A 15,658-nucleotide genomic window follows, 5' to 3' on the forward strand; every position below is an offset into this window, starting at 1 on the left:
CTGTGCCACTGCGTATCAGTAGTATAGACAAAACAGAGGGGAGTAGAGCAGGCCACATAATCTGGCCTCCTACCTACATTAACTCCGTATGCTGTTCTCTGTTTTGCATTTCGTTATTGTTGATTGTACAAGTAGATTAGTCTCGTTTCGGTTATTTACTTTTTGATTCTCATGCTCTACACAGAGCTGCAATGTTTGAATTGCAAAATCTTGTGAGAAATGCTTTGTTTGACTTTTTAAATATTTTAATTGAAATATGAAACAAACACTTTTTTCTCTTTGTATTATGCTTGATAAAAAAATTCTTTATCAAATATAAATTTTGAGCCAAAACTATTGTACTGTGTGTGTATTATGTATAATATCAAAATCTTCTGCACAAAATAGTTGACACTCTTTAATAGTGAGAATTATTTCTGTGTTCATCTTAGCATTTAGTTGGGGGATATAGTAATACAAATGTGACTTTTAAAACTTAGTAAAACTATTGCTGAATCTAGTAAACTTATCTGTTCAGTCAAATATGCTATAGATGTGGAGGAGAATGGTTAACTGAACTATTGAGGAGCATGCATCAGGAATTTTGTAGTGTCAAATGTCTCCTTGCTCCTACCTCTCTTGTTCTAAACACTGTATGCCACAGAAGTAGTCAGGCTACCTTATTGCTTCAGGGTCTCTAGTCAAATGCTGCTGAAACAAAACCTCAGCAAGGGTCTTGACTGGTGTAAGACTTATAATTAACAATTGTGGTATATTGTTGAATCAGGTTTTTTTTTTTTTTCCTTGTTGAGGTTGGGGGAGAGAGTTCTCAAAGAAATTCATAATGGAATTTGAAATCTTTCCCCTCAACATCACTAGCTTAAATCTGGAGCAACTGAAAGTAGCTCCCAGCTAGAGGCCAAGAAGGAATTTTTGATCTCAAGTGCCTAATCCATATTACAACATCCACCATTGATACTGGCACTAATTGACATATTTTCTGACCATTTCACTGGCAGCCAAAGTTTGTATTTTGGAGACTGAACTACACTCTTATCACTAGAGGTCAGGCCTGAGGCACCCAGGAAGCTAGCACTGCTGCTGTTCATGTTGCATGGTTCCAGAGGATAGTATTTGTATTAGTTTTCAGGGCTATTAAGCAATCACTTTTTGAGCGTCATAAATGCATTTGAAAGATATTTTTAATGTTTCTCACATATTTAATGTTAGTATAATACATTAAAAGATGATTCTCATATATTGATTATATTGATGGTATCTAAGCTTTTATCTCATGTTTTTGAGTTTTCATGTGTATGTAAATTAAGAATAATTTCAATGTATATTTTTTTAATAGTCCAACGGTAACAACTACCTTAAAGAATCTTGGAGCACTTTACAAACGTCAAGGCAAGTTTGAAGCTGCTGAAACATTAGAAGAGGCAGCAATGAGATCTCGTAAGCAGGCAAGTATGAAAATTCCCTTTTGTTCTTAGTAATGCTATTTATGGTTTGTTTTCATCAGAATTTTGACTTCCAGTTGATGTATATTGTGCACATATGATGTTTTAGCTGTTCAGTAGCTGGCAGTTTTTTAGAGATGTATTGCTGTATATATTTGTTAATTTACTATCTATTATGTTAACAAAAAACACCCTTTTTTAAGTTTAAATTAAAAATATATAGGCACCATGTTAACCCTTAGTAAACTGGGTAATTGCTAGGTTGATAACAGGAACTGGTGGAATACTAAGTGTTCTGAGGTGCCATTGTGGGTGCAGGAGAACAGCAGCTGGAGGTGTGCAGTGCAGGAATGGCACAGCCGAGTAGGGACACTTCCTGGCTTGGGGTGGCAGCATGCGTGTGCGTGGCATAATTGAGGTTGAATCCTGTGGAGGGCATGAGGGAGGACAGAAGCAGCAGGCTCAGACAGCAGTTTTCAGCAAGTACAGTGTGAGGAGTTGCACAATAGAAGTCGGGAGTTGAATCTTACGGGGTAAGGTTGGACCATGCGGGGACCATAGCTAAGGAAGCATTTCTGGGGAGAGTGACCATGTTAGGGAGAGATCAAGAGAGGAGCCTTGGTTGGTGAACTCTCTCTCCAGTACTTCTGTGTGTTGATACGAGGTCTCTTCAATCTGTTGAGGAAGAACTTTTGTAACTCTCTTAATGAAAACAAGACCTGGGTCTGGTGTCTATAATGAATATTTTTGGAAATTCTCAAATCCTAAAACCTGTCAAATGACTACCTCATCTTTCCATGTGGGAAGAAGAAAGGGTGTTTTTGTTTGTTTGTTTGTTTGTTTGTTTATCTTGAAGGAAAAGGAAAGCTGAGTGTATGTTTGTGTTTTAATATGGCTATAAATGTATACATCTATGAAAAAAGAATGTAGTCCATACTTGCAGAATGGGGGATTCTATCAGCAAAAGATTTGAAGGTCATGGTGAGTAATCAGTTGAACACAAACTCTTGAAATTCAGTTTTTAATAATTTAGTAATTTTGGTGGTAATAGAAAAGTAAGGAATTTTCTTGTAAAATGATGATTTTGTGTGGAACTTTGTAATTCAAACTACAAGTAAACTAGTTCAGAACAAAAAATGTTAGTCAAAATATGGCAGGCCATATCTTACAGATAAAATACCTCTTTCCGTTTTAAATACACTGATTTTGTAGCTGAGATGTTTTGAAACCTATTAATATATGATCCTGATCCTGCAGTATTTTTTTTGCTGTAGAAGCAGACTGCCAGGAATAGGCAAGAGCAAAGGAGTTACTGACAAACCTTATACCCCAAAATGTGCTGATGACATCAACATTGATTGTTTGACACACAAAGAAGTATCCAATCCATTCCTCCATGACAAACAGAAGGAAAACCTGAGTGTTTGCCAAGTAGAAAAGGACAAAACCAGTAAGCTTGAAGAAAGGTGATAGAGAAGAAAAAATCTTGAGATATCCCGTTTTAATATGCAAAAATGCTCCTGCGTAAGGTCTTCGATATATCTTTAATCGAAGTGAGATTTTAAAGTAAAATAGCAGTTCTTCAAGCAGCGTCCCTGTGGGTGCTCCACTTAAGGTGCACTTGTGCCCTGCACCTTTGATTGGAGATTTTTTGGTAGCAATGCCTGTTCAGCCCTCACATGCACCCCATATATTCTCATGCACCATGCTGAGGCTATGTGGCACTAAACTGAGAGCGGTTAGCCTGTATCTTCTCAACCACTGTTTGCTTGAAATGGAGTCTGCAATGAGTGCCTATTCTCTGTTTAGCATTTAGATAGATAGTTTTATAGTTATTTACCTTTTAGCGTTTCCTTTGTCTTTTTCTTTCCCTTTTTGCCCTTAAAAAATTAAAATTAATAAAAAAAATCTTTTTATTCTTAGATATAGTTAGATATTCTTTTAGTACTTCCCCTACTTGGGATTGTGCCTCATTTTTTCTTGGGAATGGTGGGTTCCCTAGGATTTGAGAGGTGCCTCTTCTGCTGTGAGGCTATTCCAATCGGTGACAGGCTTTCCCAGTGCCTCCAGTGTTTGGGGATACCCATATTCCTAGTAAGTGCAAGATCTGCACATCCCTCAAGGGTAAATCCCTCAAAAATAGGGAAACCAAATTTAAATGTCTAATGATGGAGGAAGGCTTACATCCAGCTTCAGATCCAGGGGCAAAAGGATCTCACTGTACATAGACCTTCCAGTACTGCTATTGCTCTGTCCACATCAAGATCTCGTCACCAGAAACCCTGAGAGAGGTAGACAGTACCGTGGCGCTAAGTACTTCTGTTGCACCAAAGTCCTCATCTGGATCTTCCTCTAAACAGAAGGAGGTAGGGAGTAAATTTGCACTGTGTCACTGACACAAGAGGACTATGGAGAACTCAGGTCCCAAGAGAAGTTCCATGTAGGCTCTGAGTGATGCTGGTACTGCAAAGGCAAAGAAAAAAACCTCAATCTAAGGCAGACTCAAGTACCAGGTTTGGGTACCCAGACCCTAACTGGCGATATGGGTGAAAAGAGTTATAAGCCCGTCCAGGAGCAATGCTCAGTACCAATACTGAGGAAGTCAGCTGTACCAAGGATGGCTAGACCTCATATACTACTGAGGGAATTGTAACTGATGCACTCCTGCGTGTCCAGCACATGGGGTCAGCTACATCAGTACTGAAGCCACCCTTCACAGAGTCTCTCCTGGGCCAGTCTTTGTTACCATCAGTAACACAGGTGTTCAGGTACCTGTCACATTCCAGGTTGCAGTCCATACCACTTGCCTTGAAACCTTGGGTGCCTCACAGTGCTTTGCAGTGGTAGCTCCCAAACGGGGCTGCTCACAGACAGACGAACAGCATGCAGGTCACACCCTGAGTGTCTGTGTATAGTTGAGTATCAGAGGGGTAGGCGTGTTAGTCTGGATCTGTAAAAGCAGCAGAGAATCCTGTGGCACCTTATAGACTAACAGACATTTTGGAGCGGTGCCACAGGATTCTCTGCTGCTTGTGCATAGTTGCAGTCCTAGTCCTCCAACTCTGACCTCAGCAGCCTTTCAGCAACACACCAGTCGCCCTCTGGTTTCCAGGAGCCTTGGTTACTTCTTGCTGCATGACCCCAACACACTCCTAGTCCTGAATTTCCTAAAATGTGCATTTGAGCCCTCTCTTAGGCCTGGTCTACACTACGCGTTTAAACCGATTTTAGCAGTGTTAAACCGATTTAATGCTGTACCCGTCCACATGCGAGGCCCTTTATATAGATATAAAGGGCTCTTTAAATTGATTTCTGTACTCCTCCAACGAGAGGACTAGCGCTAAAATCGGTATTACCATATCGGATTGGGGTTAGTGTGGCCGCAAATCGACGGTATTGGCCTCCGGGCGATATCCCACAGTGCACCACTGTGACCACTTTGGACAGCGATCTGAACTCGGATGCTGTGGCCAGGTAAACAGGAAAAGCCCCGCGAAATTTAGATTTTCATTTCCTGTTTGCCCAACGTGGAGCTCTGATCAGCACAGGTGGTGGTGCAGTCCATCCAAATCCAAAAAGAGCTCCAGCATGGACCGTACAGGAGATACTGGATCTTGAATCACTGTCTGAGCAGACTAAATTCTGGTCTTATACAAAGCTCCGGATTACAGAAAGAACAATGCCAAAGATCTGAACCATCTCCAGGCTTCACAATGCTGCGTGACAGCGTAAAGGAAGCCAGGACTCAATATGGGACGCTCATGGAGGTGGGCGGGTACTAGAGCAGACCAGTCCTATCCCAATGCCGACAGCGTAGGATGAGTCTCTCGAAAGAAGTCTATTTAGCAGTTCTTGCATGAGCTTTACCAGTGGCTAGTAGAGTCACACACTCATTGTCCAGACATGGTCAGGGAATAGCTCCTTAATTTTACTCCTCCGCTCCCGCGCCCCAAGCGCGGACATGAGAGAGCAAAGGGAAAGAAATCGTTTTCTATGCTTCTTTCAGGTATTCACAACATAGGTTCACTGTGGTATATTATATCCTGAATGACTGGCGGAGAGCGCGATGCTGCAACTCCAGTGAAGCCAGTTATAATACGTAAAAAAACCATCTTAGTGGTGCACAGTATCACACGGTTTATTTGTATCTAACTGCTGGCACTATGCTTTATAGCTCCAACTTCAGTCTCATCCGCGTAGTCGCAATTATTCGAAAAGAAAGAGATACGAGGAAGTCTATCGTGGGGCCTTAATTTCAGTCGAAACTACAACCACGCCACGAAACTTACATACGACCTGTCTTTTGCTAACAGCTCCCTTCGTGCCTCCACGTGTGCAGATGTACATAGAGGACTCGTGTAACGGTTCTTTAGCCAGCTGTGAGTGCTCAATGCTTGATAACTGCATCATACTCTGGTGGCTGGCCTGAGGTGAGCAGCCAGGCCGGGGGGGTGCCTGGGTCAAAATAAGAAATGATTCCTGGTCACTCCCAGTAGATGGACAGAACGACTTGTAACTGCTTCATCTAGCAAAAATGGGCTGACTTCAATCAGCCCCCTCCCTTTCATGTATAAAGAAAAGATTCATACTGCCTGGACTATCATAGCAGTGGATGCGGAGGCTCACTCTCCCCACAAGCCTTTAATGTCTGCCTGGACTGTCATATGCCCCAGGAGCTGCCTCCCCCTCATTTTATCTCACTAACAAGTCACTGTTTCCTTATTTTACAATTCTCTATAACTCCATACAAAAAGGGGGGGGACACGGCACAGTAGTCCAGGAAGGTGGGGAGGAGGGAAAACAGCGGCTGGGTTGTTTGGCAGGTCACCAAAGCACCCCATCGAATGCATGTAGCTCATCCCTTCTGCAGGATTGACACCAACGGAGCAGGCTGAGTGACTCTCATGATTTACACTGTTATCTCCTAGACACTTGTCCCATACGTACAATGGCACAGGGGACCTGGCTTGATTAAACTATTAGAAACAAATAAAAGAGAGGTAACTTCGATCAAAGGAGTCCCAGTTCCCAGTTTTGCTTTTGCCCGCCCCCCCAGAGGACCCGATCTCAAGCAACCCCGGAGCACCGAGCACGATCAGGCACAGATTAGTAACAAGAGAGGCACACGATAAGCTATTCATTAGCCAGTTTACCCTGGCAGCAGACGTAACAAGAACGACTGGTAACCGGCTCTGCTATCAAATGCAAAAGCAAAATGAATGCTGCTGTGTAGCACTGGAGTACTCCGCCTCTGTCCGCGGCATCCAGCACACATATGTGACTGTAAAAAAAAAAAAAAAAAAAAAAAAAGCTGAATGGCTCATGGTTCCGAGTCTATGGCGTTTGCCATGGGCAATCCAGGGAAAAGGCGCGAAATGATTGTCTGCCGTTGCTTTCCCGGAGGAAGGAATGAGTGACAACATTTACCCAGAACCACCCCCGACAATGATTCAACCCAGAATTGCAAGGGGCAGCGGAGACTGCGGGAACTATGGGATAGCTATGGAATAGCTACCCACAGTGCAACACTCCGGAAATCGACGCTAGCCTCGGACCATGGACGCACACCACCGAATTAATGTGCTTAATAAGGCCGCGTGCACTCGACTTTATACAATCTGTTTTATAAAACCGGTTTATGTAAAATCGGAATAATCCCGTAGCGTAGACGTACCCTTGGACAGTTCAGATATTATAGGTCTGTTGGCCCTGTAAGGGGTCAATATTCAATAGTTTACTGGTTTAACTGGAGTTACTATTTCAGTTTAAACACAACACTGGATTAGTTTTTGATTAAAAAAATAAAACAATTTTATTTAACTTCCAAGAGAGACATTTGAAACGAGTACAAGTATAAGGCATTAAAGTCAGAAAGGGTTACAAGAGAAATAAAGATAACTCGCTTTCTAGTATCTATAACTTTAAATTAGACTTAGTGCAAGGTAAAATCCTTACCACATGTTTCCAGCAACATTGCTGAGCAAATTCTCAGGTCAGGATACTGCCCCCCTCCCTGAAGTCAAAGGACTGGTTCCTTAGTTGTCTTGAGTGGGTGTGAGAGAGAGAGAGAAGAGAGAATCTGTGGTGGTTTTACCCCTCACTTTTTTATAGTCCAGTCACCTTGTAAAATACATTTTCCTGAGGGTCACCCCTAAATAAAGTTCCTTTCTGTTGTGAGGACGGAGACATGGAATCTCATGGGGAAAGAGGTTCCATGTTGTTCCTTGCTAAAATGTAGCTCCATCTGTTCTTGCCCCTGACAGGTGATTGCCAATCAACTTTGACTCCTGGCTAAAGGTTTTAGCTTGCCCTTTGTCTTTCCCACAAGTCAGAAACCCTGCTCCTAACTGGGACCTGAACCTAGTCCTCAATCACCTTATGAAGCATGTGTTTGAACCTCTGGCTAGATGTTTGTTGTAAGATTTATCTATGAAGACTGCCTGTCTGATAGTGATCTCTTCTCTTCTTCCCAAAGAGTGGGAGAATTGAGGGCTTTAATGGCAGACTCTTCCCATTTACGGTGTTTTCCAGAGAGAAAGTGTTGCTACAGGCCCATCCAAGATTCTTACCTAAAATGGCCTTAGAATTCTAAATTAATCAAACCAGTTATCTCCTGGTTTTCTTCCCAAAACAACATCAGATTAGTCAAGAAGCTATATTCCATACTCTGTATGTAAGGAGCGTGTTAACTTTCTGCCTAGACAGGACCAAACCATTTAGGAAAATCTCCTGTTTCTGTCTATAATGGATACGAATGAGGGTTTGGTAATTTTGAAATGAAGTTTGTCAAAGTGGATCTTTGGTTGTATTAAGACTGGTATGATAGAACTCATGTCCAACCCCCTTCAAGATATTTAGCACATTCTACAAGAGTACTTTCTACATCAGTTGCATTACTTAAGGAAGTAGACATATGTAGAGTGGCAACTTGGTCTTCTGTTTCATACTTTTTTTTTCTAATTGTTAATGTCCTGGTGTCTGTGGAAAGATCAGATGCATCCCTGGGCAAGTTAGTTCTCTTCTGTATTGGACTCTGCACTGAACATTCTGCATCTTTAGGGGAATACTGATCTGGAGTCACCTGAAGTTGAGCACACAGTGAGACACTATTTAAAGAAAGAGAGGTTATGCCCCTTGTGTAGTAACTGGAGTTCTTGGAGATGTGTCCCTCTGTTGGTGCTCCACTACCTGCCTTCTTCCCTTCTGCTTTGGAGTCATCCTTATGGGACTTTCTGGTGGAGAAGGAGTTGAGGGCAGTTTGCCCATGCAGCCCATATAGCTTCTTATTGCAGGATGGGGATGTATGGGGTGCATGGACGGGCTGAATGGGCACCTCTACCAAAAATCTGTTATAAAGGTGCAGGGTGCAAGTGCACCTGAAGTGGACCACTCTCAGGGACAGCCATCTCAAACAACTCCTTTTACTGCACGAGGTGAATAAATTCTCTGTATGTGTATTGGCTCCTGAGCAACAAACTTCTACTTGGTATTTAGTTCTGATTTGGTTAATATCACTTCATGTGATTTACATGCATATTAGAAAAGTTATAACATAAATAACCAGAGTAAATGGCAATGAGTATAAGGAATTATAAGCATAACTGGCAGGTAGGCCTATAGCTGTTTGCCTAAGACTTAGCATTATAAACCACCATTATAATTTAGCCTGAATGGTTAAAGTCTGGCAGAATTTTTTTTCTATGCTTTCTCACTACATCAGGCTGGATTTTTTTAAATGTTTCAGCAGCAAGGGGTCAGCTGTTTTTGAGAATATGGTTAGGTGAAAATATTTTTTTCAAAAAAAAACAAACAAAAACTATTGACAAAACAAAGTTCCAACCATTTCTTTGGAGAGCTCTAGAGCTCTTCAGATTTTGGAGCAGAATTTGACATTTGGTGGAGAGTTCCTTCTGAGATCAAAGAAATACCTTTTGATGTCCCAGAAGAATCAACCCAGATATGGTTTAGTAATAAGCGTCTGAAAATCACCCTTTGCATATGCTCAATAGAATTTCTTAAAGGTTTGCAGCTGAAATCCCTGAATATTCCATTTGTATGGAGCATTCTGTAGTCCCACAGAGCTCCAAAACATGCCAGCTACATTCACATGCACAGAGCTAGTTTCAGATGTGGGGATTGATACATTAACAGCAGCTGTCACTGCTCTTTTGGTCTAGATGAAAGGCACATGTTAAAGTAAAGGGGAAACAGAGTTGGCACAGCCACCATCTTATGCTAAAAGTAGAGAGAGTTCCCCCTCTCCTCCTAGGCTTGAGGCAGCAGCACTTCTCCTTGGCTGGTGTGCTGAGGTTGCCCCATCCTGTTTCAGTTTACTTTCACTACCGAGATTTGCTGGACTCCAGGAAGAGATTATGCTTCAAGTCTCATCTCTTTCGTGGACTAATGAAGTCTTGTGCAATTTGCATTTCTTATTGAGCAAGTCAAGCAGTAAAGTATAATTCTCTTCATCTTATATTTGGGTAAATGAGGTTGCACATATTCTGTTCTGTCAGAACTGGAAATAGAACCTGGTATTGCATCTCTCACGTGGCTCTTTAAGCCACATATATGCCTTCTGGGTTGTGGGCTGCCTTGGGGGCTGGTGCAGCCCCTGGAATAAGTTAAAGGAGCTTTGTGGGATGCTCTAATTTACAGCAGTCTGTTGGCTCACAGTCCAGAATTGCAGAGTGTTGCAGCCACGTCCCCTGCTTTCCCTAATATTCCACTTCCTGCCCCAGCATACTCCTACAACGGGGGTCTGCAAGTGTGGCAGCATATGGCCATATATCATGGTTAAGGCTACATTTTAGTCTTTGGTACATTTTTAGTAAAAGTCATGGACAGTAAACAAAAATCCATGGCCTGTGATCTGTCCATGACTTTTACTGTATACCCCGTCATAAACAAGTAAGTAAAAGTTAATAGAACAGAAGTACTCTGTCTCTTTTGACTGTAAAGGGTTAACAAGTTCAGTGAACCTGACTGTCACCTGACCAGAGAACCAATCAGGGGACAGAATACTTTCAAATCTTGAGGGGGGGAAGTTTTTGTGTGTGCTGTTAGTTTTTGGTGGTGTTCCTCTGGGTTGTGAGATGAACCTGACTGCACCAGTTCTCTCCCATCTCTCCAAATACAGCTCTTATAAGTTTAAAAATAATAACTAGATAGATAATGCGAGTTAGGCTTCATGTTGTTATCTTTATTTGCAAATGTGCAATATTGGCTGGAAGGAGTTCAAATTTGTATTTTGCTAAAAGGATTAATTTGTACTTTATACTTAGCTGGGAGGGCTATTCCCAGTGTCTATAGCTGAAAAACCTGTACTCAATCCTCTTAAATTTACAAAAATAATTTTTACTGTTTTTTCTCTCTTTATATTAAAAGTTTCTTGTTTAAGAACCTGATTTTTTTTTTTTTATTATTCTGGTGTGAGACCCCAGGGGACGGGGTCTGGATTCACCAGGGAATTGGTGGGGAGAAAGGAGGGAAGGGGGAGAGAGAGGCTAATTTCTCCCTGAGAGAGACAGTAATTCTAACACAGAAAGAGTCTGGGAGGGGGAGAGAAAAGGAGGGGGAAGGTGCAGTTTCCTCTCTGTTTAAGATTCAAGGAGTTTGAATCACAGTGATCTTCCAGGGTAACCCAGGGAGGGGAAGCCTGGAAAAGGCAACGATGGGGGAAAGGGTTTACTTTCCTTGTGATAAGATCCAGAGGGTCTGGATCTTGGGGTTCCCCGGACAAGGTCTTGGGGGGGACCAGCCATGTACCAGGCGCTGGAATTCCTGGTTGGTGGCAGCGCTACAGGTTCTAAGCTGGTAATCAAGCTTAGAGGAATTCATGCTGGTACCCCATTTTTTGGACGCTAAGGTTCAGAGTGGGGAATTATACCATGACAACCCCTAACTGAAACTTGGTATAGGGTGGTGCTAGAGGGAGGGCGGTGTGCGGCCTCGGACCCCTGCTGATGGAAAGGGAGACGGGGCTTGCAGACTCCCTATCTAGCTCCATGTGTCCTTGCAGCTCATATGGGGAGGGACAGCCAGGGGGGCACCACACGCTGTCCACCACAAGTGCCAACTCCACAGCTCCCATTGTCCAGGAACTGCAGCCAGTGGAAGCTTTGGAGGCGGCACCTGCAAGCAGTGCATGGAGCCCCGTGGCCCATTTGCCTAGGAGCTGCAGGGACATGCTGGTGGGAGCTGGGGAGCCGGTCCTCCAGGTAAGCGCCACCTTGCACACAAACCCTTCCCCAGCCCCGAGCCTCCTCCCACACACTGAAACTGCTGCTGCTGGCAGCTGCAGAAGTCACGGAGGTCATGGAAAGTCACATTTTCTGTGATCTCTGTGACAGGCACGCAGCCTTTATCATGGTCTTGAGCTTCCCCTGTGCTGGGGGAATTCACACTGCTTTTTTAGAATAAATGTGCGAAATCTATTACTTTTTTCTATACTCTTTGTAACTACTGAACCCCACTCCCTCCAGAGCCAGCAATAGTACCCAGGCTTTTGATTCCAGACTTCTGTGTGCTGTCTGAAAGGGTTGAGTAAGCCACTGGTGAAGTGTCATGTCCACCTCTAGTGACTGATGGACATAGAGGATTACAAACTGCTAGTGCAGGAAGTTCATTACACCTTTAGCTCAAGTAATAAAGGTCTGTGTAATTGATTTAAAGGTTTTGGGTTTCAATCCTGTTAATGACCCATACAAGGCATCATTATGGTTCCACTTGATGGAATTTGTTTCTTCAGTTTACTTTTCTAAAAAACTAGGTATTTGCATACAAAAAGCTACTTTTAAAATGTCAGTTACAAAGTGTAAGTACTCAAAATTAAGAAATGCCCAAATTAATGTTTTCTGTGTGACTTAGCCTCCTTGTGTCTGTATATTATGATGATCTTTGTGTGATTATATACTATTTGACCCATCCTTCGTTCACTGCACAAGATGGACAGTGAATGAGGCAGAAAGTTGCAAGAAGAGAAGAGATGTTCCCTTGTGACAAATGTACTGAGCTGGGTTCTGTTTCTGGCTGAGCAACAAACATCACTTTGATGCTGGATAAGATTGTCATAGTGCATATGCACAATAGCTCAAATTAAGCTTGCAAGCTTACTTTTAGCATTACCTGACATGATTTGTTGTCTTAGCAACTTTGATATTTTTAGTGTAGTTTTTTGTATCTAACGTACTTTATATTTCTTTGATTAATCCTTTTAGAAATTCAGAAAATGTACCTGATGCATCCTTTATCAGGAAAATGTGTGTTGCACTGGCAAAAGATTGGAATCAATAAAGTCCCTCTCTTCCATCTCTACTTTGATCCTATCATATGGTTATAATTAAATTTTCATAATATTAATTACTGTTAAAATTTCAGTACATGGGAACACTTTTTAATAGAAAGTTTATCCTACAGTTGGTTGGGTTTTTTAAATGAAACTTTGTGTAGGGCTTTTTAAAGATGAACTCAATGTTCTTTACAAAGATAAATAAACATTACTAACCCCATTTAACATCTGGGAAAACCAAGGAAAAGAGAGCATGTGTTTCCATCTTAGTGATCTTACAGGCGCTTTAATACCAAGCAGATATGTGAAATGCTTGAGGTAAGTCACTGACAGTCAGGAGAAGAACCCCCAAGTCTCCTAGCTCCCAAGCCTGTGCTCAGTCCAATTGCTTTGCTTTGTGTTGCATTGATGTTTGTAATAGATCAGTTATAAAGTATTGAAAATGGTATTAAGTTCAGAGTGAGTTAAATGTTATCACTGATTTCTCCGTTAACCTGGTTACCATGTATGATTTCTTCGTTAACCTGGTTACCATGAATATTTATGATACTATACATTATTAAAACCTATATTGAGTAAGTAAGACACTTTTTCCCCCTTTGCCTGCCTCACAGGGTCTTGACAATGTTCACAAACAGAGAGTTGCTGAAGTGCTAAATGACCCCGAGAGCATAGAAAAAAGGCGAAGCCGAGAAAGCCTCAATGTAGATGTGGTAAAGTACGAAAGTGGCCCTGATGGAGGCGAGGAAGTGAGTATGAGCGTAGAATGGAATGGGGTAAGTACAGTACACAGTTGAAGAAAATAGTCTAGAAAATTTACCATTGTAACAGGTGTCCAGTTGTCATTCCATTGTGTTTTCAAAGTAGTTTTCCTATTTAATCTACTTTACACTTCATAATTCTGCAGAATTAAGAATTAAAGAATAAGATCTTGCATTTAGTAAATTCTTTATATTTTGCTACTCTTTTAAATTGTCCACAATATTTTTTGTCCTGAAAAGTAAAAATTTATTTAGGAATTTCAAGCAGCTGGGTTTAACTATGAGCATCTGAATGCTGATTGAGTGTCATGGTGTGTGTTGGGTGCATTATCCCTAGTCTGTGGTTTCCTCAATAAACTGGCAATTAATTTACTTCTGCTTATTTGCTTTCTTTATATCATCCTTGCCTGTAGGTTAAATGTGTCCAGCAGGTGCCACTATGGAATTAGGAATATTAAAACATCAGTGGTTTTTAAAGTAAATAAAAATAATCAGTCTGACTTAAAAACAACTCCAGTCACCCCTCTCCCAACCTTGTCAGAGAGAATGATGTGTAACTTTTTTGTTTCCAGTCATAGAAGAAGGGTGATCCATAATACGTTTTGTATGTGCTGTCATTGCTGGTTCATGGCAACTTGACAGCAAAGATACATTTTTAAAATGAAATGTATATCTCCACTTCCTATGCACTCTTTTAGAATTTATGATTAAAGTGAGGCCTTATTCTGTCTTGTGATGTCTTGTTCCACTACCTAACATAATTCCTGTGTCACCAGTTAGAACAACAAAAACTTTTAAAAATAGATATGTTTGTAATATGTGATTACCTGTGCATTTTCTACCCTTTGTTATGTCTTTCATGCTTTTAGGTATACTGTTTACTTAATTTTGTTTGCTCTGGTTACTAACTTTCTTATTGCGTATTCTGTTGCTGCCAAGGGGATGTACTTAGTGCAGGCAGTCAAACTGTTAATTCACTATAAGCTATAGTTCTGCTAAATGCACTGATACATTTTGCCAAATTGCTGTAGTGATAGGTTTGTCTGGCTACTTTTACTTTTGCTTTAGGGTGTTTATCCTATTTTATAAACTGGAATGCTTCTAAAGTTCATTTCTCTTACAACAGTTTTCCAGTCACTCATAAGAGGCTTTAAGATCCTAAAGCCAACTTTGTAAAAACTTACACTTGCTGAGTTTGTGCGGAGAATGTTCTCTTCATCTTTGGTTGCTTTTGTCATTTATCAAATGACATTTCATTGGCACTGGTATTCTCCGTGCCAAGACAATCAATCAGCATCTGTTATGAATAATTAATGTTGCATTATTAGTGTCCCCAAAATAAGTTTGATAACTCCTTTTATCTTAATTTTGTCCACTCAGGATTAGAACTGTGTACTGTACTCCTCCCTAAATTTCTGCCGTACTTTGCATGCCTTTGTGTGTTCTGAGTGAATAAAACCTTTTTTCTACTGTTTTGCTTTTAATTAAAACAAGCATGCAGGTTTTGGAATGATAAAGAACCTTCTGGAAAAATACAAAATGGTATTTCTAGGTCAATATTTGAATGAAACCTAACTGATAAAAATCTGTTGACCTAAAATATTAATTTGCCTTTAGGGACCAGAATTAAGGAAGTGTTGATTTTTACAATGTCTGGGAATTGCACCATTCATTTAAAAAATGTGGCATCGCTTTTTCTGATATACATGGGACTATTCACAGTCCACATTTTTTTTCTCACTTGAGAGAGTTTGTTCAACACAAGTGAAACAGGAAACTTCCTGGCATTGTTTTTCTACCTTATTTTAATGCTGTTTTTTTCTGTACCTGTAGGATGTGGTGTTACCTTTCCCTTATCTCTTCTCTCCACACAGATACTCTGCTTCTCAGACAGGAAGTACTGTTGAATTTCTATTATAGGCAATTTACTTTGTTTACAGAGACCAAAGAAAGTGCCTGTTTTACTTTAAAAAAACAAAACAAAACACCACCTTCTGATGTGCATCTGTACTCTTCAGGTGGCTCAAGAATTTGGCTGTCAGACAAAACAGTGTTAGGGTTAGAGAGAGTGCAATTTATAGAGTAGTTAAAATTATTTTTAAATTTGAGAAATTTTCTACAGTTTTTGACCAGCAGTGGACAAGAGTAGTAATTTTATGAGGGTATAC

The 15,658-nt window shown here is 41.0% G+C and overlaps 1 protein-coding gene across 6 annotated transcripts in view; it reads left to right on the plus strand.

The window, feature by feature from the left end:
- Positions 1-15,658, plus strand: part of KLC1 (kinesin light chain 1) — an 86,912-nt gene that overhangs the window by 55,233 nt on the left and 16,021 nt on the right. For 3 of the 6 annotated variants that reach the window (XM_032771570.2, XM_032771569.2, XM_032771572.2), the window contains exons 12-13: positions 1,337-1,445; positions 13,344-13,505. In XM_032771570.2, the coding sequence (XP_032627461.1) occupies positions 1,337-1,445; positions 13,344-13,505 (271 nt within the window). The remainder of the gene's footprint in view (positions 1-1,336; positions 1,446-13,343; positions 13,506-15,658) is intronic. The other 3 variants (XM_032771571.2, XM_075065704.1, XM_032771573.2) reach the window with 1 other exon arrangement.

This window comes from Chelonoidis abingdonii, chromosome 4, assembly GCF_003597395.2.
Source record: "Chelonoidis abingdonii isolate Lonesome George chromosome 4, CheloAbing_2.0, whole genome shotgun sequence".
Lineage (NCBI taxonomy): Eukaryota > Metazoa > Chordata > Testudines > Testudinidae > Chelonoidis > Chelonoidis abingdonii.